Source organism: Mustela lutreola, chromosome 16 (assembly GCF_030435805.1).
Source record: "Mustela lutreola isolate mMusLut2 chromosome 16, mMusLut2.pri, whole genome shotgun sequence".
NCBI lineage: Eukaryota > Metazoa > Chordata > Mammalia > Carnivora > Mustelidae > Mustela > Mustela lutreola.
Window position 1 is genome coordinate 57,145,481 of NC_081305.1, and position 24,594 is coordinate 57,170,074.

General features: G+C 45.7%; 1 protein-coding gene and 1 pseudogene across 7 annotated transcripts in view; one reads left to right on the forward strand and one right to left on the reverse strand.

Moving 5' to 3' along the window:
* SAE1 (SUMO1 activating enzyme subunit 1) overlaps nucleotides 1-24,594 on the reverse strand; it is a 97,608-nt gene that overhangs the window by 25,250 nt on the left and 47,764 nt on the right. For all 7 annotated transcript variants that reach the window (XM_059153182.1, XM_059153181.1, XM_059153180.1 and 4 more), the window contains one exon: nucleotides 19,601-19,706. In XM_059153182.1, the coding sequence (XP_059009165.1) occupies nucleotides 19,601-19,706 (106 nt within the window). The remainder of the gene's footprint in view (nucleotides 1-19,600; nucleotides 19,707-24,594) is intronic.
* Nucleotides 11,323-11,436, forward strand: LOC131819056 (U4 spliceosomal RNA; annotated as a pseudogene).

A 24,594-nucleotide genomic window follows, 5' to 3' on the forward strand; every position in this document is an offset into this window, starting at 1 on the left:
GGATCCTCACCCATCCTAAACAGGCCTGCTCTTCTATTAAGAGAATTGAATAGAGTTTTAAACATACCCAAGATGGATCTGTTCCTTACAAACATGGCAGATCTGGAAAGTCCAGCAAGAAACAAAAAACCATATACAATGCACCACATGTGTCCTCACAAGAGAAAGGAGATGAAATCTGGCTTTCAAGGCCTATCTGAGGGCTAAAGGTGCAGAAAAGCCGGCCCGCAGGCATGAAGCTCAAAGAAGGGACAGAGCTGGGTTGGGGAAGCCAGTGATGTTTTAGGGAAGTCACTGTGAGTTAGACTCTCGCAGCCTTCTGCCTTTTGAGGTGCCTGGTCATCTGCTCAGCTCAGTTCCACATTACCTGCCCCTTCTTGTACCTCACTCTTTAACCACAGAAACTTACAAGTAGGTGTGTGCATGTATTCATTCATTCATTCATTCATTTTTCCATCCACAAAGACTTCCTGAGCACCCGCACTCCACCTGTGCTGAGTTGTGCTGGGGACCCAGAAGTGACCCAGACAGTCCCAGGTCCAGCCATCCACAGAGGGCATGTTCATAAGTCTTGTCACCATGGCCGCACACTACTTTGATCTCACTCTCCAGAGAGCCTCACCACTGCAGTGGCCTCCCAAAGGACTCGCTCTGAAATGCCCCCTCTGAGCTCCAAGCCCTGGCCACCCTTTCACCTCTCCAGTGAAACCTGGTGTGGGACCCTCATCACAAAACAGCTCAAAACAGAACAAGAAAGCTGTCTCATGTTATTTACATCTCACTCTCTTCTGAAAAGAATTTGAAACAGCCGCATAGAAGTTACGGATTGGGGGTGGGGGTGGGAATGCTATTTCTCAGAAGTGACCTGAAAACAAGATGCCGGGTTTTGCCTACCAAATTAAAGGCCAAGATTACTCACCTAAGCAAGAAGGCAGAGGGAACTGCTTTGTCACAGAGCTCTGGTGGGAGGGTAAATGCTCAGTAAACCATAAGAAAATGTGGTACAGAGGATCTTTACAAAGGGTCATGCCCCTTGGCCAGTGATTGAATTATATATAAATGGTCCCTGTCATGTTATTTATACCACAGAATATCTGAAAATAATTTCACATCAGATAGTAGGATGGTTACATAAAACATATTGACAGGTTAGAATATTATTCATCTATTAAAATTATATTTCAGCAGATTTTAGTCAGGCGCACCTGGGTGGCTCAGCTGGTTAGGCATCCAACTCTTGGTTTCAGCTCAGGCCACCATCTCCTGATTTGTGGGATCAAGCCTCCTGTCAGCCTCCTCACTTGGCAGGGAGTCTGCTTGAAAGATTCTTTCCCTCTGCCCCTCCCTTCCACCCCCTCTCTCTAAAGATAAAGAAATCTTAAAAAATTTTTTTAGGGGCGCCGGGGTGGCTCAGTGGGTTAAAGCCTCTGCCTCTGGCTCAGGTCATGATCTCAGAGTCCTGGGATCAAGCCCCGCGTCGGGCTCTCTGCTTGGCGGGGAGCCTGCTTCCCTTCCTCTCTCTGCCTGCCTCTCTGCCTGCTTGTGATCTCTTTCTGTCAAATAAGTAACTAAAATTAAAAAAAAAAAATTTTTTTTTTTAAAAAGCATGTTTGGTACTATGTTTTTGGCAACATTTATGTTAAAAACAAAAAATTCGGGGCGCCTGGGTGGCTCAGTGGGGTAAGCCTCTGCCTTCAGCTCAGGTCACTGAGACCAGGGTCCTGGGATGGAGCCCCGCATCAGGCTCTCTGCTCTGCAGGGAGCCTGCTTCCTCCTTTCTCAGCCTGCCTGCCTCTCTGCCTACTTGTGATCTCTGTCAAATAAATAAATAAAATCTTTAAAAAAACAAACAAACAAACAAAAAATTCTACAAGGGCACCTGGCTGGCTCAGTCAGTAAAGTGTGTCACTCTTGATCTAGGGGTTGTGAGTTTGAGCCCCACACTGGGTGTGGAGCTTACTTAAATAAAACCTTAAAAAAAGAAGTCCTATAATATCCTGTATTTGGAATGCACTCCACTATGTAAAAATAAAGCAGAATGATGTAATATGGTACAACTGTTCTCACCCCATTCTAGAGGTGGGAAACTGAGGCTGAGGACAGAGAGGCTCAGGGTCACAAGGGACACTCAAAGGTTACCATACTCATAACCTCAATGCTATACCGCCTCCCTAGCAGTATAGACAAGATAGGAGACACCCTAGTTCACAAAATAAAAATCACTTCAGATAGATCTGGCTTCCCACCCCAGAGCCCACCAGTTTAGAATAATGCCAACTACTCGGTCAGACTCTTGTCTGGCCAAATACGGGTTCTCCTCTAGAAAATGTGAAGTGATCCCTGAGCTTGACTCTTACCTTTGAAGTAGAACACTTTGACTAGTATGCAAAGACTGTAACTTGCAAAAGAAAAGGACAAAGCAACTGTGAAACACAGAGACAATCACACAGAGGGCAAGAGATGATCCACAGCCGCCCCCCCCCCCCCCGCCCCCCTGCCTCTGGGCCCCTTCTCTACCAGCTCCACCGACAGCGCCCTCGACTCACAGAGCTGTTCTGACAGAGCCCTCTGCATTCACACTCACCCTGCCTGGTCACAAGCAGCAGGGAGACAGGGGCTTTTCTCTAACCCAGCACTTGAGTGGCACATGACCTTGACTCTGGGCATCTGCTGCTCTCTGCCAACCACTCTCACCGAGTGAAGATGGCACAGGACATTCCCGTGACTGTTGTCTGACAGTCAGAGAAAAGATGGGAGGCGTTGAACAAGGACTGCAGCTGGGCTGGGGGCCCGAGAGGAGCTCCAACACAGGCTAATGCGGGGGGCGGGGCAGGGGGAGATGGAGGGCTGCAAAGCAAACGAGCAGGCAGGTCTCGCTGACAATGCAGCCCATTATTGCAATCTGCTCTTGGGGGCGTCAGGTTCCCATCTGCCAGACTGGAATAAGGAAATGTCCCAGGGCTCTTGTGAAGTTCAGAATTGTTAAAATGGACATAATGCCGTTACTGGTAATGCTAATACAGTCAACCCTTGAACAACACAGGAGTTTAGGGGCACTGACCCCTCACTCCAACTATGAACTCGAAAATCCACATATAATTTGGGTTCTCCAAAAACGTCACTACTAAAAGCCTACCGCTGACTGGAAGCCTTAGTAGTAAGAGAAACAGTTGATTAACAAATACTCATGTTAGGGGTGCCTGGGTGGCTCAGAGGGCTAAGCCTCTGTCTTTAGCTCGGGTCATGATCTCAGGGTCCTGGGATCGAGCCCTGCATCAGGCTCTCTGCTCGGCAGGGACCTGCTTCCCCCTCTCTCTGCCTGCCTCTCTGCCTACTTGTGATCTCTCTCCCTCTGTCAAATAAATAAATAAAATCTTAAAAAAACAAACAAACAAAAAATACTCATGTTGTAACTGTTACATACTGTATTCCTACAATAAACTAGAGAAAAGGAAATGTTGTAAAGAAAATCAGAGAGAAGAGAAAATATACTTTACAGTACTGTACTATATTTACAAAAATAAAAAATTCATGTGCGTGGACCTGCACATTTCCAATCTGTGTTGTTCAAGGCTCAGCTGTCATTAAAACCTGACTGCGTTAGGCAACATTTAGACACTTACTAGGTTTGGTGACCCTGGACAAATGACTTGGTCTGCCCAACAGTCAGTGTCCTTCCAGGACACTGGGCAATCATAGTAAGATCTGCTCTCCAAGGGAGTTATGAAGATAAATGGGATTGTGACACATGTAAAGCCCTTAATTGACAATTATGAATGTACAACATGGGCCGGGGCTCCGTTTGATCCCTGTGGCCCATGAGGCAGACTCAGGGTTATGCCCACTTGTCACACTGAAGAGCGGAGCAGGTGCCTCACCAGGACGGTTTTTTCACCAGGTTATGCGCTGATGGCCCTGAGGCACTAGACTGCACTTATGGGTCACCTCTGCCCTTCCCCTCACCTCTCTTCTCTCACATGGCACTGCCTTCCTTTCTGAATGGCTGCGGTCTGTGTTCTCTACCACTGATAAGGCAGTGGCACCAAAAAACCCAAACAGAACAACAACCACCAAAAAAACCACTGCCTTTTTTTTTTTCTTTTGCCCTTCCTACAAATTATTTTTAAACATCTGTGGTCATGACAGCAGCAAATCAACAAGTACTTGACAGCCACCCCCTTATCAGAAACCACTTCCCTGTGGCCATCTTCTCCTCAGTGGTCCTTGTCATTGCTGGACACCAAAACACCCAGTGGGGAATGCCAGACCCCAACAGGAATGGCTGCCCTTGACCCGGTGTGCAAAGGTCTCAAATTCTAAAATAAGAAGTTCCTTCTGAACAGAACTGATCACCAAATCAAGCTGAGGCCTGGAGACAAAGACAATTACAAATCATCACAGCAGGGACGTAAGTAAGGAGTGTGGTGAGGGCAGGGAGAACTGAAGCGGGAGGTATGAAGTAAGTTTTCTAGTCTACAACAGGAAAAAAATTATTTCAAAGCATCCACCATCAAGATACTTTGCGAAAGATTCCACACAGAGAGGAGGAAAAATGGGGTATAAAATACCAGAAGTTCTAGGGGCGCCTGGCTGGCTCATTTAAGAGCATGCGACTTTCAATCTCAGGATTACAGGTTTGAGCCCCAGGCTGAGTGCAGAGGTTACTAAAAAGTTAAATAAACCTTTAAAAAAGAAAGTTCTAGGGGCGCCTGGGTGGCTCAGTGGGTTAAAACCTCTGCCTTCGACTCAGGTCATGATCCCGGGGTCCTGGGATCAAGCCCCACATCGGGCTCTCTGCTCGGGGAGCTCTGCTCTGCTCAGGGGAGCCTGCTTCCTCCTCTCTCTCTGTCTGCCTCTACTTGTGATCTCTGTCAAATAAATAAATAAAAATATTTAAAAACTAAAAAAAAAATAGGGGCGCCTGGGTGGCTCAGTGGGTTAAGCTGCTGCCTTCGGCTCAGGTCATGATCTCGGAGTCCTGGGATCGAGTCCCGCATCGGGCTCTCTGCTCAGCGGAGGGCCTGCTTCCCTCTCTCTCTCTGCCTGCCTCTCCATCTACTTGTGATTTCTCTCTGTCAAATAAATAAATAAAATCTTTTAAAAAAAATAAAAATAAAAATAAAAAAAAATAAAAACTAAAAAAAAATAAAATAAAAAAGTTCTAGGCGAAAACACAAGTAATGGCAGTTTCCTCTGAAGTTACCCATATATTTTACTAATCTGTCTCACTTTTACAATTTAAAAAAGGAGAAACAGAACTACTTTGAAGGCTCTTGTATATATGATCATCGCGAGGACAAAGTTCTCTAAAACTTCTCCATCTCTACAGAGGACACGAAGTAAAGGGATTTGCTTAAGGTCAAGAAATACATAGCACAGCTGGGACCTAAATTTCTTTCTAGATCCAAATCTAGAGACTTCAAGGCATAGGTGACTGAGAACATTCTACTGACAGGAGAAAGAAAACGTGAACCCCAAACTTGTCTGGCTAGATTTACGAACTGAGAACAATTAGTCACCTTAGAAAAGAGCCCAGGGGGCACCTGGGTGGCTCAGTGGGTCAGGCCTCTGCCTTCAGCTCAGGTCATGATCTCAGGGTCCTGGAATCGAGCCCCATTTTGGGCTCTCTGCTCAGTGGGGAGCCTGCTTGCCCCTCTCTTTCTGCCTGCCTCTCTGCCTGCCTGTGATCTCTCTCTGTCAAATAAATAAATTAAATCTTTTTCTCTTTTTAAAGATTATTTATTTATTTATTTGACAGATCACAAGCAGGCAGAGAGGCAGGCAGAGAGAAAGGAGGAAGCAGGCTCCCTGCTGAGCAGAGAGCCCGATGTGGGGCCTGATCCCAGGACCCTGGGATCATGACCTGAGCCAAAGGCAGAGGCTTTAACCCCTGAGCCACCCAGGCACCCCAATAAATTAAGTCTTAAAAAAATAAAAAGATTTTATTTTTTTGACAGAGAGAGAGACAGCAAGAGAGGGAACAGAAGCAGGGAGAGCGAGAGAGGGAGAAGCAGGCTTCCCTCTGAGCAGGTTGCTCACCCTATCCCAGGACCGAGATCATGACCTGAGCTGAAAACAGACACTTAATGGCTGAGCCACCCAGGAGCCCCTAAATAAATAAATTTTTTTTTAAAGATTTTATTTACTTATTTGATAGAGATAGTATGCAGAGGCAGGCAATGAGAGAGGAAGGGAAGTAGAAAGCACGGAGCCCAAAACGGGGCTCGATCCCAGGACTCCAAAATCATGACCTGAGCCAAAGGCAGAGGCCCAACCCACTGAGCCACCCAGGCGCCCCACAAAATCTTTTTTAAAAAAATTTACGAGAGAGCATGAGTTGGGGGGCAGGCAGAGGGAGAAGCAGACTCCCTGCTGAGCAGAACCCAGTGTGGATACGGGGCTCCATCCCAGGATGCTCGGATTGTGACCTGAGCCGAGGTCGGATGCTTAACCAACTGAGCCACCCACTCACCCCAGAATTTTGCTAATTCTTAACCTGTGGCTTCATTAGTTTATTTTAGGCTCCTGTAAAGCTGCCTAGATGGTGCTAATTTGCCTGATTCCTTTTCCCCACTGTGCCATAAGACTGGCAGTACCTGTAAGTTCTAGACTTGGCTGCGGGACTGTGCTGTAAGCATATAGAGGACGGAGAACCCCCTGGGTCCAGGGAGCAAGAGCTTGTTAACAACCAGCAGCTCCTATCTCTGCTAGTACCTGGTGAGGCCAGGGCCCTTCACTGGGGGATAAGGCTCTTTTCTTTTCTTTCTTTTTTAAGATTTTATTTGTTTATTTGATAGAGAGAGAGAAAGAGATCACAAGTAGGCAGAGCAGCAGGCAGAGACAGAAGGGGAAGCAGGTTCCCCACTAAGCAGAGAGCCCAATTCGAGGCTGGATCCCAGGACCCTGGGATCATGACCTGAGCCAAACGCAGAGGCTTTAATCCACTGAGCCACCCAGGCGCCCCTAAATAAATAAAATCTTTAAAAAAAATTTCATAAGGGATGCCTGGGTGGCTCAGTCGTTAAGTGTCTGCCTTCAACTCAGGTTATGATCCCAGGGTTCTGGGATCGAGTTCGGCATAAGCCTCTCTGCTCTGTAGGGAGCCTGAGTCTCCTTCTCCCTCTGCCTGCCACTCACCCTGCTTGTGCTCTCTCACTCTCTGACAAATTAAATAAATAAAATCCTAAGGAAGAGAAAAAAAGAAAGAGGAAAAAAGAATTAGCAAAACTCCTCAAATGTGGCACAGGTGGCCTCAGTAATCAATCGACCCACACTGACCAAGCCCCTGTTCTGCATCAGGCCACTGTTGGGACAGTCAAGAGACGAGGGGGCCCAGAAGACAGTCCTCAAGTCAGCTCTGTTGTCTGGGCGGTGGCATGGGGATTACAAAGGAAGGAAACCCAACTCAGATAAGGGGGGTTAGGTTCCTGGACCTAGCACTGGAGCTGAGCAATGGCGGTTAAATGGGAAGGGCTAAAGTAGGATATTCCAGGTAGAAGAAATGGAAATGTGTATAGAAATGGGGAGGGTTAAGGCACCTGGGTGGCTCAGTCATTGGGCGATCCCTTCTGCTCGGGTCGTAATGCCAGGGTCCTGGGATCGAGCCCCACATCGGGCTCCCTGTTCGGCGAGAGGCCTGCTTCTCCCTCTCCTACTACCCCTGCTTGTGTTCCCTTTCTCACTATGTCTCTCTCTGTCAAATAAATAAAATCTTAAAAAAAAAAAAAAAGAAAGAAAGAAACGAGAAGGATGACGCTATGGGGTGACAGCAAGTAGTTAAGTAGAAGTGTAGGGTTCACGGACGGCAGAGGGAATGGAAAGGAGAAAAGAAATCAGCAGGTCACGGGTCTAGAATGCCAAGCCACAAAGTTTAAATTGTATCTTGATGGCAAAAAAGATTCACAGAAGGGTTTCAGTTTTTAGACAGATTAGTCTGGTCACTGAAAATGGATAAGAAGGAGGAGCTCTGAAGGCAGAGGCTGGTAAAGGCGCCACAGCACTGATGAAGGCTCCCGGAGAGAGGCAGTCCTATGGGAAAACTCACGGTCATCTGAAAGGGAGAGAGGGAGATCAGGAGGGGTCCAGCTAAACTCGGGTCCCAGAGAGCACCACGCAGAAGGTGGGGCTGGGACTCTAGGTGAAAGAAGCTGCCAATCAACCATGTGAACTTCAGGAATGCTCTGCTGAAGAGAAAATGGCAAACAGGCTGGAACAAAGCTAACAGCTTAATTTGGAGCACTGGCTTTGAACACTCATTCTGGCTCTGGGTATACATAGACAGCGCATTAGAGCACCTCATCTTTAATCCACCCTACAACAAATAAGGCTCAGCAGGGGGAAGTGACTTACAAGAAGCCACCACTATATCTATGCCCTTTGTCCCCCCAGTACCTGCCTCCAATTCCCCACTTGTATTTTTAGTAAGTACCTACCCAGCTCCAGACAGAAGGTGAACGGAACTTGTTTACATGCAAATACACCCCCTACAGTCTGCCTCCCACTACTGTTCGACAGAGGAAATTCTTTTTTGCAGAGCAAAGCCCCATAGTGGAGGCCAGGGAGACTGGTTCATCATCTCCTACCTGATTCATCAAGGCTTTGTTGTTTGGTGATGTGCGGTGTATCTCCCACAGCAAGGGTCCCTAGGCACCCTTGAAAATCTAGGGAACCTCTACAGCTCTTTTGCAGACGAACTGTACCTACAGAAGACCAGCTTCAGACCCCCCCACCATCAGAAGAGATGATAAAGATGTGCTGTTAAAATACGCCCTTCTATGGACCCTGCAGATGTCATCAGTAAGCCCTTTGCAAGTATTACTTATCAGCTACCAAATCAGCATTTTTCTAGGAGTTGAGAAGCAGTGTGTTTGGAGATTGTTTTTGCTCATTTTTAACTTTTTAAAAAATATTTCATTTATTTATTTGACAGACGGAGCAAGCACATAGTGGCAAAGGGAGAAGCGGAGAGAGAGAGAGAGAAAGAGGGAGGGAGAAGCAGACACCCTGCCAAGCAGGGAGCCTGATGCAGGGCTGGATAACAGGACCTGGAGATGACCTGAGTCAAAGTCAGACGCTCAACCAACCGACTGAGCCACCCAGGTGCCCTTATTTTTAACTTCTGAAATAATTTTAGACATACAGAAAAACTGTACACAGAATTCCTGTATAACTTCATCCAGATTTCCCAAAAGTTAACATTCTACCACATTTATCGTTATTTCTCTGTATCTGTACATACTCATTTCTTCCTGAACGATCCAGCATTTGCCCCCAAATACCTCAGAGTATTTGAAACAATTACACAAACCATGAAACAATTACACAAACCATGAAATTAACATTGATAGAGTACATCTAATCTACAGACCTTTTTCAAATTTCATCAACTGTCCCACTAATGTCCTTGAGAGCCAAAGAAATAAAACCCTCCCCTACTCTTGGGTTCGATCCAGAATTCTCCATTCTACTTAGTTTTTGCATCTCTTTATTCTCCTTTAATCTGGAACAAGAATTCCTCAGTTCTCTGTGATACTTTGAAGAGAACAAACAATTTACTTCACAGAATATTCTTCCATTCGAGCTGGTCTGACACTTCCTCATAACCGGACTCACACTACGCACTCTGGACAGGGAATCTGGCGTGATGGTGTGTCCTCCCCAGTGCGCCCTCTCTGGATGCATGAGCTCTTTCTCTCCCATTCCCAGAATACCAACTTTGATCTCTCGGTTGAGGCACAATCCACCAGGGTTCTCTAAAGTCTCTCTGTAATTAGTTAAGAAGTAGCTTGGGAAGAGATTATCTCTTCTATTTCACAACAAACCTTCCTGTTCATTTTAGCATCCATCAAGGATTCTTGACTGAAACAATTTTTACTGCCATGGTGATGGTCACATACAGATTTTTAAAATCTTCACCGCTCCTACTCTATCCTTCGACTGAAAAAACAAAAACAGGGCGTGCCTGGGTGGCTCAGTCAGTTAAGCATCTGCCTTTGGCTCAGGTCATGATCCTGGAGTCCTGGGATCAAGCCCTGTGTTGGGCTCCCTGCTCAGTGGGAAGTCTGCTTCTCCCTCTCCCACTCCCCCGCTTGTGTTCCCTCTCTTGCTCTGTCTCTCTCTGTCAAATAAATAAATAAAATATTAGAAAAAAAATTAAAAAACAAAAAACACACCATTCCTCTCACCCCCATTTATTTACATATTTGTTTACCTATTAGTATAGTCATGGGCTCTTTATTTCATGAGTTACAATCTATTATTTACTTGATCCTCCAATTGTCCCAGATCTCCCCAGGAGGAGCCCCTTCAAATTGGCTCCTGCGTTCCTCTGACATGACCCATCATTCTTCAAGCACATCCTTACTTTCTGGCACAACAGGATATTCCAAGCTCACCTGTGATGTTCCCACCCAAGCCCCAGCATCAGTCATTTCTCAACATGATTCTTATGAGATTATTAACAGGCAGGATCTGGGCTGAGGTATACTCATGGCTTGCTACCAGAGTACCCTTGCTTCTAAGCCCTCTCAACAAACAGAACTAGGAAATACATACGCATAAACATGAAGACACACGCATCTACACATCTATGTCTGTATCTGCACAGAAAAACCATGAGTTCATCTGGTGACTCCAATGCCCACCTGACCTCACAGGATTCCTTCTAGCCTTTCCCACCTTCCATACTTACAGGAACTCCTGTTTCTGGCAATTAAAAAAAAAAAAAAAAAAAAACTGACTCTCATTATCCACAAAATATTTACCTATCTGCTCCATTCTAGAACAGTAACTAGTTTCAGAATTGCTAACCCATATACCACTGTGAAAAACAAACCTACTAATTAGAGTTCAGTATTTGTTTATAGTTCTTTTTTCTTTAGTCTGAGGGTATATATTCAAAAGCTACATGGGTCAGTTCCTTTTTCCTGCCTCAGTGTAGTAATGGCCTCATTTGAAATAAATACTAAATATGCTGTAAAGTAAGAACACAAAGGAGCTCAAAGCTGTGACGAAGCACATGAGTACCCCCACCCTGTGGCAGTTGCCCTCTAACTGGCTGGGGACTCAGAAGAGGGGGAGCTTTACAAATATAGAGATGCCAGGCTCTGCTAGTTATTTTGATACAATAAATCTGGGCTAGAACCAGGTAATCTGTATTTTTCAAACGTTCCCCAAGTAAATTCTGGTATCCTATCAGTTGGACAAAGATCGGCTATAAGAAATAAAGCTAGAGGAGTCTGGCTGGCTCAGTCGGAAGACCATGTGACTTTGGATCTCAGGGCTGTGAGTTTGAGTCCCACGCTGGGTATAGAGAGCACTTAAAGCTTTGCGCAGTGGCAGTATCGTAGCCAATGAGGTTTATCAGAGGCGCGATTATTGCTAATAGAGAGCACTTAAAAATTTTCTTAAAATATTTTATTTATTTGAGAGAGAAAGACACACAGAGAGAGGGAATATAAGCCGGGGGAGTAGGAGAGGGAGAGGCAGGCTTCAAACCAAGCAGGGAGCCCGATGCGGCGCTCGATCCCAGGATCCCGGGATCATGACCTGAGTTGAAGGCAGAAGCTTAACGACTGAGCCACCCAGGCACCTCTTAAAAATAAAATCTTTAAAAAAAAAAAAAGAAAACTGTAAGAATAAAAGGCTAAAAAGAGCAGGGCCCCAATGATCTCTCCAGCCTCACTGTGTCATGGTCCTGGCACCACTGGTCCCGTGAAGGATCCGCACCTCTGCCTGCAATCACCTTGCCTCTCTCCAGTCCCTAGCAAATCCCTCTTCTTTACAAGCAAGCTCAGATGTATTGTCCTCTGTGAAGACTCCTCGGCTTGCCAATTAGACCCAGGCCCCCAGTTCCCTGAGCTCCACGGTAGTTTATTATGAAGCAGTTCACAGAAGCTGAGAAACAGAACAGGACAACACAACAGCCTTCTCCAGAGCCCTGTTACTCCTCACAGGGAGAATGGTCTGTGTTTCTCTCTTCCACTGGCAAGGATCTAACGAGGATTCCCAGGCAAGGGACCTGGCATATAGCAGGTACTCAAACAATGTTTGGTTAAGATTATTTTCAGCTTTAATTTTGTGGCTCAAAAATGGCCCAAGTACTTTTCCACAACTCATCAGAACAGAGACTGAGAACTTTCAAGAAAGTTCACGTTGCCAAGGATTCTATGCTAAGTATTCTCATCTTGCGATAAAGCCCGTTTCTTCCTGCTCTGGGCTAAACCTGCGTGTTATTGTTCATGCTGGTAAGTGAATGCTGTTTCCATACTAGACCCGGTATTTTTAGCACTCCTGTTATGATAAACTCACAGTAACCTCAAAAAGAACAAATCAAAGTCAACTTTTTGTCACAGGAAACCAGCTCATGCTTAATGTTTTGCAACATGCCATGGGAGAATAATAAAAAGATGAGACCTTTTGCTCACAGATGGTGAGGCAAACTCTCAAGATAGTGGAAAAATGCAGCAGGAAGCATGCAGTCTGGCCACTATCTTATTAGGTAAACTGGAAAAACACTCGACACCCAAACAAGGCAAACGCACACGCACACACCACAGAGCAGCTGCTTCCCCAGGGGCTGAATTGTGAATGGGGCAGTAAAACACCTACGTGTGAGGGCCAGGCCAGCACTATGTTGGAATCGAGTCTGAAGGGTGCCAAGAGAACAGGGCAGGCAAGAAGATCCTGCAGGGACACCGTGGGGCAGGCTGCTCTCACTCTAGAGTGGGCCAAATGTCCAGACAAGCAACAACCAGTCACTCAGGCAAAAAATACTTACTTACAGAGTAAGTGTTGTGTGCTCTGCTGGGCGATAGTGAAATAAACTCAGGGTCCCTAGGAGGTCTCTCGGGTGTGCATCACAGCCAAGCAGGCACTGTGTCCTTACTAGGAACTCCCGAGGCATCATTAAGTGTAAAGGTCACCTTCCTAGAAAGGTTCTTGGGAACAGATTCCAAGGACCAGGAAAAACTGAAAACAACTTCCATACCTTTCAAGATGAAACTGGTCACAAACAACGCTACACCCAAAGGAATACATCACACAGCCAACAAGACATATGAGGTAACTCTATACATGCTCTGAGATCTTTCCGTACCACTGAAGACCATCCAGTGTAAAGAGTGAAACTGGCTTAACAGTCTGGTTTACACACACACATGCATAGTTATAAGTGTTAAATCAACTTCCAAGATAGGCCCTTTCAAGACACACACCCCCCCCTTTTTTTTCAAAAACATAAAACTCAAATATCTCTTGGGGGAGAAGAAAGACTATCTGGGTCAGAATTCAGATAATCTTTCTAATACATATTTGAACCAGGGTTTTCTGTATTGTGGTGGTAATTCTATTTCTCTAACATGCAGGGCTCCTGATTTGAAATTTAACAAAATTACTTAGCTCGGAGGTGCATTTATAGATGTGAGGAACACAGTGCAGGGATCAAAGAGACTTCATGGTCTAAACCCTGGTTCTGTCTATAAAACCAAGCATATGCCCAAGCAAGCCACAGCCATGCTCAACCTTGGTCTCTTCAAAGAAAATGGGACAGCAACTATATTTTGAAGGCTGTCACAATAACTTGAGAATATGTCAGACGCTTAGCACATTGCCAGGTAAAGCAGCAAGCAGTGTCCAGTACTCAATAACCATTCTTACACGCCACAGGAAAACCAAAGTAATGCCTGAAAAGTCGACCACTCAACCTGGATACTCCCCAAGGCCATCCTACTTCCGGAAGTCAGATGTTAGCAGTGTTTAATTTTATAATAACAAAAGTAAGGCCATTTTAGAATTGTATCAATTTCAGGTGTACAAACCTTGACTTAAAAAACCAACCAATCGGGGAGCCTGGGTGGCTCAGTGGGTTAAAGCTTCTGCCTTCGGCTCAGGTCATGATCCCAGGGTCCTGGGATGGAGCCCCGCATCGGGCTCTCTGCTCAGCAGGGAGCCTGCTTTCCCACACCCCCTCTCTCTCTGCCTAATTGTGATCTCTGTCTGTGGAATAAATAAATAAAAACTTAAACAAACAAACACACAAAAAAACCCAATCCTCCTCCTCAACATGTGACTGGAATATGTTCGGAAGAGTCAAAGGAAAATACTAAATAGTCTAGAAGCTGTGCCCCGGCACTCATCTTTCATATTCGCCATCTCAGTACCTCTCTTAGAGCCAAGGGAAGGCAGAATTGTCTGCTAGCCCCTCAGTCCTAAGTCAGGAACCCAGATCTGAATGAAGCTCACACACCAAAGGTTAGGCCTGCTGATAAGGGGGAGGAGCTGTGATCTAAGCTCAGCTCTGTCAGTCTCCAAAGATCGTGGTTTTTCCAGGAGATGAGACTGCATCAGTCTCTACTCGGACTCTACTTTTACTGCCATGGGCAAAAAGAATGGTTCTAATTAAAATCAAACTTTTGGACTATGTGGAGGATATTGTTTAAATTAATGAATTAATTTTAAAAAATTAAAAAAATAGCCCTTCCCAAAACAAACAAAAATTTCTAGAATTTATTAAAAGAAATACACTTACACTAAGTTTTTTTTTCTTTCCTTTTTTTTTTTGTTAAATGTATTTGACAGAACGAGACACATTGAGAGATGGAAGAGAAGCAGGGGGAGTGGGAGAGGAAGAACCAGGCTTTCTGCTGAGCAAGAAGCCTGATGAGGGGGGCTCCATCCCAGGACCCTGGGATCATGACCCGAGCCAAAGGCAGACACTTAAGGACTGAGCCACCCAGGCGCCCCTAAACTAAGTTTTCTGGTGTAAGTCATAAATCAATAAAGTTATATAAGTCTAAAAGTAGAGGGACACCTGGGTGGCTCAAGTCCATTAAGCATCTGCCTTCAGCTCAGGTCATGATCCAGGGTCCTGGGATTGAGCGCGACATGGGGCTCCCTGCTCAGGGGGAAGTTTGCTTTGCTCTCTCCCTCTGCCCCTCCCCTTACTTATGCACTCACTCTCTCAAATAAATAAATGAATAAAATCTTAAAAAAAAAAAAAAAGATACAAATATAAAAGAGAAATACAAGCCACAAGAAGGGTATTTTATTAGATTCACTGATTATTTGGACTCAGAGGGGCGCGCCTGAGTGGATCAGTCATTAAGTGTCTACCTTCAGCTCAGGTCATGATCCCAGGGTCCTGCTCAGCAGGAAGCCTGCTTCTCCCTCTCCCGCTCCCTCTGCTTGTATTCCCTCTCTCTCGGCATCTCTCTCTCTCTCTCTCTGTGTCAAATAAATAAATAAAATCTTAAAAGAAAACATTTTATTTTTCAAGACAGGCTGGCTGACTTAGTCTTACCATTTTATAAGCAAGCAAACAAAATCCTAGAAAAGCAAGTTATCTGCCTGAAGTCATAAAGACAGTTAACAGCCAGTGTATTTGCAGAAGGCAACTTCACATATGGAAGCTGCTATGCTTTGCTGCATAAATCCATTAAGGTCAAATTACAGGAGAATCCCATAGCTCCATGAATGGCTGAGCAGAAAATCAAAAGGAGTATTTCCCTGGGTATAAGATCAAGATGACACACCCACAGAGGATCAACTTCATACCTATAAGAGGAGGATTCTAAGCTGCTGGTATAACCTGGGAGAGATCACAACAGCCATTTCCCTCTACCTCCAGAACTTCAGCCCAGCAGGCAGTGGAGGGCATTAATAAAATTAAGTATGCATTCATAGAGAAGCTCCCAGAAGCCAAACCAGGCTCTCTGGCTCACTGCATTTGGGGCACTCCCAGTAGCTCCAGCCTCTCTGGGAAGATGCATCAGAGCCTAGAGAGACCAACGGAACAAAAAAAATCACCACTAGGAATGTGTTGTATGACACCACACAAGAAAGCCTAGAACCTGTCACCTGCTGCAGAGAGAGGCTCAGGAAAGGCTGTGTTGGATATCCGCAAACAGCCAGAAAGAGCACTGGAGTGGTATGAAGGAACTAGCCCCTGGCAGAGTCAGGGAACTTGGTTGAGACGTAGACTCTACCACTAATTTGTTTTATGATGATGGCAAGTCACTTCCCCTCCTGTGCCACTGGGTTCTGAGGTTTGGGGAAAGTGGCCTGATGATCTGGACTTGCCAGCCATCGATGAGGGTCCTTCAGCCACGCACACCACAGGTGAGGGGTGTGGAGGGAGGAGCAGAAAGCCCCTTCCTGCCACTCCTGGCCTAGAGGGCATATGGGCCTGCCTCCTTTTATAATTCCATGACTGCAACAAAACCATACATGTAAAAATCATTAAGATAGTAAATTTCATGGTATGTGTCTCTTTACTATACCTTTTTTTTTTTTTAAAGATTTTATTTATTTATTTAACAGAGAGAGAGCACAAGTAGATAGAGAGGCAGGCAGAGAGAGAGAGGGAAGCAGGCTCCCTGCTGAGCAGAGAGCCCGATGAGGGACTCAATCCCAGGACCCTGAGATCATGACCTGAGCCGAACGCAGAAGCTTAACCCACTGAGCCACCCAGGTGCCCTCATGGTATTGTGTTTCTTACTATAACAAAAAATTGGGGGGCACCTGGGTCGCTCAGTGGGTTAAAGCCTCTGACTTCGGCTCAGGTCATGATCCCAGGGTCCTAGGATTGAGCCCCACATCGAGTTCTCTGCTCAGCAGGGAGCCTGCTTCCCCCCACCCCACCCCGCCTGCCTCTCTGCCTACTTATGATCTCCATCAAATAAATAAAATCTTAAAAAAAATTTATATGACTACTGACTAACGAACATCATTTTAATCACCAAACCTGAAGCCCTGAAATTGAAACTGAAAAAGTAGTGAGTGCCGTTTAGAAAAGTAAACATATGGGATGTATTATCCAACAAAATGTCACAGGCAGAAAATTAAAATCTAGTAGGATTGCTGCCATGGTAATACCTACTCAAATATGGAATTTTTTGCATCGGGCTCCTAGCTCCTTGGGGAATCTGCTTCTCCCTCTGACCTTCTCCTCTCTCATGCTCTCACTCATTCTCTCTCAAATAAATAAATAAAATCTTTAAAAATAAATAAATAAAAAATAAAGGAAGCGGAGTCAATCCCAAAATTTCTACACTATTGCAAAGTACTTGTGTCAAAACACAAAACCCCAAACAAAACAAAACAAAACCCCACAACTTTACAGATAACACAGGTCTCTAGGACTTCCGTGCTCTGTGCTGAGAGTGTATGCATACTATCCAAACCTTACAAAAATGCCCTTGAGGCAAGTGCTATTAACACTGTGACAGAGAGGAATATGAGTGAGCTTCAGGGAATTTAACTCTGTGGTTCAACATTACCCACCTAAAAAAAAAAAACAAAAAAGACAGAAGCAGGACTGAAAAACCAGATGTTTTGATTCGAAAGCTCCTGTTCTGAACAACCATGCACCAAGTCGGCCATTTGGGTCAGTAACAAGGCTACTGCTTCTTGCTCAGGCTACTGCTTCTTGTCTACATCCCCTGCCCCTGTAACATCTGCCAGTGCCGGCCAGCAGCGGCCTGATGTGAATTACACTTTCCCCCATACTGCTGCCTCCCACCTCAGTCCTGGGCTCCTGAGGGCAGGGATGGCCACAGGCCTGGGTCTTAATCAGTCCTTTTTAAAAAGAAAAAAAAAAAAAGATCTTTTTTTTTCTTTTTTTTTGACAAAAATTACAAGTAGGCAGAGAGAGAGGAAGGGAAGCAGGCTCCCCGCAGAGCAGAGAGCCCAACATGGGGCTCAATCCCAGGACCCTGGGATCATGACATGAGCCGAAGACAGAGGCTTTAACTCACTGAGCCACCCAGGCGCCCCTGACTTTTTTTTTTTTTTTAAGATTTTATTTATTTATTAGATTGAGAGAGAAAGAGTAAGTGAGCACAAGCAGCAGAAGGAGACCAGGCAGAGGGAGAACCAAAACTTCCTGCTGAGCAGGGAGCTGGCTGTGGGACTCAGTCCCAGGACCCTGGGATCATGACCTGAACTGAAGGCAGATGCTTGAGCCACCCAGGTGTCCTTGTCTTTTTTTTTCTCTTTTTATTAAGATTTTATTTATTTGACAGAGGGAGAGAGAGACAGAGAGAGAGAGAACAAGCAGGGGGAGTGGCAGAGGGAGAGGGAGAAGCAGACTCGCCGCCAAGTAGGGATCCCAATATGGGACTCTATCCCCGGACCCTGAGATCATGACCTGAGCCAAAGGCAGATGCTCAACCAACTGAACCACCCAGGCACCCCCGTCTGTATCTTTTAAAACACCTATAAATGGGGGAACAGCAGCTAGCCCACATGGCTGTAGGGAGGATTCCATAAGCCAACACCTAGAGAGCACGATGGAGGTAGGCTGCTGCGTCCAGGTGTCTCACACCGCCTTAAGCTTCAAAGACCTGAGCGTTTCAGGGCCCCAGCTCCTTTGCCGTGGCCAACCTGTATTCTCTCAGGTAAAACACTGAGCCTCTCCTGGTCTCTGTTTTCTCACCTCAAGGAACCAAACTGGGGAGAATTCCCACCCACAAGGGCGCTGCGTTGATGAGCTCAGAGGAGAAAATACTCGAGAAACTGCAGAGGGTTAGAACAGATGTCTTGCCCTTGGCACTACTGACACTGTAATATTGTGGGCCAGATAACTCTTTGCCACAGGGGCTGTCCCGTGCCATGGATATTTAGCAACATGCCTGACCTCGCCCCACTCCACCTGCCCATAGCCTGAACAATCAAAAATGCCTTAATACTGCTCATGCCCCCAGCAAGCAAAACCACCTTCGGTTGAGAATCACCAGATTTTGGTAAATTCAAATACCAGTACAAGCAGCAATAAGAACCACTTGGGTTATAAGCCCCAAGACTGCAAATTAACGGCTACTGTTTACTGAGGGCTCTCGATGTGTCAGGCAGAGCGATCAGCTTCTCCCAAAGGCCCATGCACCATGCTCAGGCTGGACTACAGACAGCACTGCCTTGCGACCCTGTCCTCATCCAAAGAAGTATTTTCTGAATCCTAGCACACTCATTCCTAAGACTCATTCCTACCTAACGCACTGGATGCCCTCCCTTAACTCCCCACACTGGATGATTTCTAGACAAATGGATATTAAGTGCTCTAAACTAGTTTCTCCCAACTCTCCCCAACCCAACCTGGCTAACACCACTAATTACAGGAGGAAGGCTTCATTCCTAGCCTCATCTGATTTTTCAGTTTATTAAGGAAGTTTTATGTAGTTTTACATCTTTCCTTCTGAACCAATATACATAGTGCCTGCGGAAAGAGGAACGGTGTTCGCTATCACACACAGCCACCATCTGTCCTGACTTGGGGCAGGGGGTGTTCCTGGAGTCCGCAGAGACCCAGCCCTGGAGAAAGGAAGGCTGAAGACTATCCAAATGCAACCAAAGGTGCTTTGCAAATTTGACAAATAAAAGCGACATCTCTACCCCCGTCTCCTGAGAACGGGTGAGGCTTATGCAGAGCTCAATGAGGGGCCACATCTCCAGCCCAGCCAACAGGATGTTCTCGAGTGGTCACGGAGAGCCAGCTCGTGAAGAACTAGACTGGGGCAAACATTAAGAGAGCCCTGGACTCTGCAGCCGCAGTTCCGGAAAGCAAAGCACAAAGCGCCCACTGGGACGCTCTGCTCCGGCTCCTCACCTTGAAGGAGAAAGTAATCCGAGGTTGTGCGCTTCAGAGATGCCTTCGCCTTATCACTTCTCCAGTCCACTTCCAGTGCGTCCTTAACGGAGCAAAAGACCACCTTCTGTTGAGAAAAAGGCAAAATTGCTTAGGGAGAAAAATGTTAGCTTTAAATCTCAAGGCAGTAGCTCCTCACCATCTAGGAGAAATGTCATTATTTAAGGCTTACTGTTCATTAATAGCAGCTGAGGACCACGCAAACCCAATAAATGTTAACTGAGCACTTACTGTGTGCACCTCTGCACGCTGGGGACACAGCGACGAGTGACATACACTCCCTGCACCGGAAGGAGTCAGAGCAAAGCTAAAGACCCAGTTCCACTCTGGCTTTAACTCTGGCTGTGCTCACACTGCAGAAATTTTTGCACAAGTGAACAAGACTGTGTGTCTACAGATAGTCAATAAAACATTGTTATAGCCAACAAAAACATTAAATGTGTCTCATCAGAACAATGGTTTGAGAATAAAAATAACAATAAATAAGAGCAAGAAACACAAGCAACGGTTATGAGACAAAATCTCCAGGCTGTGGGGCTGGAGAAGGCATTTGTAAAAGGCCTGTAGTGAAAGGAAGCATGGCTGTAACCTATTAAAGCTAAATGAAATGATCTCAAAAAATGCCATTCTGTATCTATATTTTAAAATATAAATAATTAAATATGAGTAAGAAAGTGACTTTCCTTTTCCTTTCCTGAATCGTTCAGTCCAGAAACCATCCACTGGCACTTAGGAAGGGCAGGGAAAAGTGTGTAGAGGTGCTGGGTGACCGGCTGCAGGGGACAGAGCAGAGCTGGGTGGGAAAGGTGGCATCCTGCAACCGGGGGCGGGCGGGGGCGGGGGTCGGCTCAGGTAGTGGTAGACTGGGAGACTCACTCCCACCAAGGACTTCTGCAACAAGTGAAAATAGAGAACATAGGTTTCTCACTGTCAGAGAAGAGAATTAGAATTGCAGAAAGGGAAAAAAACCATAATAAAGCCTGTGGTGGGGTTATTAGTATGAACTCATTTTCAATATATACAGCACGGAAGTAAGTGCAGACACAAGCCTGTGTGTACATGTGTACAAATACTGAGCAGCCACGTCCACAGACAAAGCATCAAGGCGATGACGCCCTGAGAACAGTCAGTACACCTAACCCCCAGATCTTGGGATTCTAACCCCCCACTGAGAAACATTTCTCTTTGGAGAAACAGCAGATTTCACGGCTAATGCAGGAAGAGTATGATAGGAGCCCCAAACATCTTACTGCATCTGAAACAAAGTGTGCACAGAATGATGGGGGTGTGTCCCGAGTAAATAGGAGCCAACCAACATAAAGGAGCTCCCACTGGTCAAACTGGAACACTTTATGGAAAAAAATAAACAGTAAGAGATTTTTTTTTTTTTTTAAGATTTTATTTATTTATTTGAGAGAGAGAGACAGTGAGAGAGAGCATGAGCGAGGAGATCAGAGGGAGAAGCAGACTCCCCATGGAGCTGGGAGCCCGATGTGGGATTCAATCCTGGGACTCCGGGATCATGACCTGAGCCGAAGGCAGTCGTCCAACCAACTGAGCCACCCAGGCATCCCAACAGTAAGAGATTTTAACACTTCAAATGAACTAGAATCCTTTAGTCTTTGATCTAAAATCGGCTAATCTGATAAAGTCTGATGAATAATGAGGTTATTATGTATTTTCAAAATACCTCTCCAGGGGCGCCTGGGTAGCTCAGTGGGTTAAAGCCTCTGCCTTCGGCTCAGGTCGTGATCCCAGGGTCCTGGGATCGAGCCCTGCATCGGGCTCTCTGCTCGACAGGGAGCCTGCTTCCTCCTCTCTCTCTGCCTGCCTCTCTGCTTATTTGTGATCTCTCTCTCTGTCAAATAAATAAATGAAATCTTTAAAAAAAAAAAAAAAAATTCTCCAAAAATTATTGGAGGGGAAATTACAGGGAAAAGAGGAATTGTTTTCTTTCTTTTTTAAGATTTTATTTATTTATTTGACAGAGAGATCACAAGTAGGCAGAGAGGCAGGCAGAGAGAGAGGAGGAAGCAGGCTCCCTGCTGAGCAGAGAGCCTGACGTGGGGCTCGATCCCAGGACCCTGGGATCATGACCTGAGCCGAAGGCAGAGGCTTTAATCCACCGAACCACCCAGGCGCCCCAGAGGAATTGTTTTCAAAGGAGAAATCTGGCAAGCATAATTCTACTCAAATGACCAAAATTACCAGTGTCAGTAAAGCAGCATATGGAAACCAGAAGCACACCGCAGGATGGGATGAGGAGCAACCTTGCTGTGGTATTTTTGCCAAAGGTGTGAAGCTGGAATCTAATCGTGACCGAACAGCAGACGAACCCAGACTAAGGAACAATTTACAAAACAAGTGGTTTGTAATCTTCAAAAGCATCATGAAAATCTAGATGCGCACATGATCCAGAACTGAATCCTTCTGCCATTAAGGACATGATTGGACAACTGATAAAATCTGAATAGGGTCTCAGAGTTAGATGGTAGTGATGTATCCATTTGAATTTGGATTTTGAAGTTTGGTTTGTGACTACAGAAAATGCCTTGTTTGAGAAAACACAGACTGAAATATTTGGGAGTGATGAAAGGAGCATGGTTTGAAACCTTATTCTCAGATGGTTCAGGGAAAAAAAAAAGGTTCTCAGCACTAGCTACTTTAACGAAGTTTAAGATGGCTACGTGTGGGGGGTGCCTGGGTGGCTCAGTGGGTTAAGCGTCTGCCTTCGGCTCAGGTCATGATCTCAGGGTCCTGGGATCGAGTCCCACATCGGGCTCTCTCCTCAGCAGGGAGCCTGCTTCTCTCTCTCTCTGCCTGCCTCTCCATCTACTTGTGATCTCTTTCTGTCAAATAAATAAATAAAATCTTAAAAAAAAAAAAGATGGCTACGTGTGGGACGCCTAGGTGGCTCAGTCTGTTAAGCGTCTGCCTTCGGCTCAAGTCGTGATAATCCCAGAGTCTTGGGTTCAAGCCCAGTCAGGTTCCCTATTCAGCAGGAAATCTGCTTGGGATTCTCTCTCTCCTTTTTCCTCTCCTCCATCCCCCACATGTGCACTCCTCACACTCTCTCTCTAATAAATAAATAAAATCTTAAATAAACAAACAAAAAAGATGGGGGCATCTGGGTGGCTCAGTCAGTTTAAGTGTCTGCCTTTAGCTCAGGTCATGATCAGGTTCCATGCTCCTTCCTCGCTCTCTGCTCCTCCCCCCACTCATGCTTGTACTGTCTCTCTCTGAAAAAAATAAAATCTTAAAAAAAAAAAAAAAAAAAAGATGGTATGTGAGTATGTATAAATAAATTCAAACTTCCTGAGGTATGGGTCTCTTTTTCTCCCTCCTTCTTTCACCACATATACATACCACACACCCACCCCACTCCCCCAACAAACGCCCCAGATATTTAAGAAAGAAAAGAGACGACAGTATAATTAGGATGCTAAGTGAACCAAGACCTATCCACTCCCAGGCAGTTGACGCTGCTTGCTAACGACCAAAATGGAACTGACAGATGAAAGCTCAAGCACCTAGTGAAGATGAAAGAGTCATACGGTTTTTAAGGAGGTTTTCTATGTCCCCATAATCACTCCTTTGGGATTTCAATCCACTGTAAGAATTGGTAGATGAAATGTTTGTACTGTCCTCCAACTTTTTGGTCAATGAGTCTGTCTGACCTCAAAAGTCAAGTCAAACAGCCCCTGAGTGACATTTACTGCTTGATACAGACTGCTCGACCCTTCTTAAGGAGTCTCACAACACAGATCAAGCCATCAGCAGTATGGTCTGGGAATGCCATCACACGAGCAAAACAAACTCTCATGAGGTTTCATAAACTACCAAGATTTTAATTCAGAATTTTTGTAGTTCACCTGGCTAAGAATCCACTGATTTGTTAGGTCACGACGCTATGACAAACGAGGAAAAAAAGTTCTGTTTCATGGTCTCAGTCCTACGAAGGCCCACCTCTAAACTTTCAGGGCTTGGGGTGAAAGTACAAATGGAAACCCATATACCACTTCTACATATTTGTAAGTATAAATCATACGAACAGGCTATTAAAAAATAAAGTATATTATATTCTCTTGCCTTAACAAATATATTTTCTTACTACCTGGAAGACTAGGATCAAATTTGGAATTCTCACCCTCCTTGGGAGTTCTGTGCCAGAATGGGGTGCACTGCAAAAGGTGGTCCTCTTTCCCTCTCTCCTCCCCCCTCTGGCTCTCACAGCTCAAGAGGCTCTGCATGTTGAGTGTGGCCTCCCAGACCATCCTTCCCCCACTACAACAACTACTCCTCAGCCCTAGACACATGGACATTGTTGCCAAGGTTTGCACTCTGGAGGAAGATGAGGGAAGAAGCCCACAAAAGCCTGGGAAGTAAGCCTGGGGTTGTCTGGGCAGGAGATTCCAGGAGTCCCAAGCATCCACAATGTGGCCCAGAACTGGAGAGGTGGGTTAGTAGGGGAGATGGGCCCAGGTGAACACATCTCTTTAATTCCATGGAATCCTCATTCTACTAGGGGAATGGCTGGAAGGAGACCAGAGTGGGACCTTATACAGCGCTAGGACCAAGGACAGAGGCCCTCTTTCCTCCCCAAGTCAAAGGGCAGAACTCACCGAAATTTTGCTGTAACTTGTGAACTCAGACAAATGAATTTACCTCTCTTAGGCCTGTCTCTGGCAGGCAACCGTTAGGGAAGTTTTCTGAAATTTGGGGAGGAGGACCCCAGTAAACCTTGTCTGAAATATGTAGCAGCCCTCCAGCTACAGATGACACAAAGCCAGACGCGGGCACATGGCTCAGGCCACACCAACCAGATTCTTTCTCCTGGGAACTAGGAATATGAAAGCTAGAAACAGAGACACACTGATGACCAGAAGGGCTCTTTAGAAAAAAGCTAAATTCCGACTGTCTCCAAGTCTCCCTAGCTGGCCTGGTCTTTATCCTTC